General features: G+C 75.2%; 1 protein-coding gene across 1 annotated transcript in view; it reads right to left on the bottom strand.

Annotated features, from left to right (window-relative positions):
• Positions 1–3: 3 nt before the first annotated feature.
• The window catches only part of PMEL (premelanosome protein), a gene marked incomplete at its 3' end in the record, with an annotated part of 3,731 nt that continues 3,243 nt past the window's right edge, over positions 4–491 (bottom strand). Inside the window, 3 exon segments of the mRNA XM_035313979.1 lie at positions 4–49; positions 154–241; positions 320–491. The exon segment at positions 320–491 is cut by the window's right edge and continues 34 nt beyond it. Coding sequence (XP_035169870.1) covers positions 4–49; positions 154–241; positions 320–491 — 306 coding nt within the window.

Consider the following 491-nt stretch of genomic DNA (forward strand, 5'->3'; position numbering starts at 1 on the left):
GCGGGGGGCCGGGGGGGCCGCGGCCAGCAGCGGGCTGTACTTCACTCGGCTGTGGGGCAGAGAGGGGGTTAGCAGGGGGGGGCTGGGGCTGAGCCCCCCCTCCCGTTGCGGTGTCTGCTCCCCATTTTGCGGTGCCCCCCCCGCCAGGCTCACCGGTAGGTGTAGGCGGCGGTGCCCAGCGCGGCGGCGATCAGCACCAGCCCCACGGTGAGCGTGGTCCTGCCGGCGGCCGGGGCTGCTCCTGGGGGCAGAGGCAGCTGAGCACCCCTGACCCCCCCACACCCCCAAACCCCCGTCGCCTCCCCGGTCCCCGTCCCACCTCCGACGGCCACGCGGGTGCTGGCCACGGCCAGGCCGTTGCCGTTGGCCAGGGAGACGTTGAGGCAGTAGAGCCCGGACTGGTTGAAGTCCTGGCGCAGCACCAGCTGGCAGCCGGGCGCCGGCGCCACGGCCGAGCACGTCTGCGTCTGCGCCGTCTGGCACTCGGCGTC

This window comes from Oxyura jamaicensis, unplaced genomic scaffold (genome assembly GCF_011077185.1).
Source record: "Oxyura jamaicensis isolate SHBP4307 breed ruddy duck unplaced genomic scaffold, BPBGC_Ojam_1.0 oxyUn_random_OJ70043, whole genome shotgun sequence".
In the NCBI taxonomy this organism is placed as follows: domain Eukaryota; kingdom Metazoa; phylum Chordata; class Aves; order Anseriformes; family Anatidae; genus Oxyura; species Oxyura jamaicensis.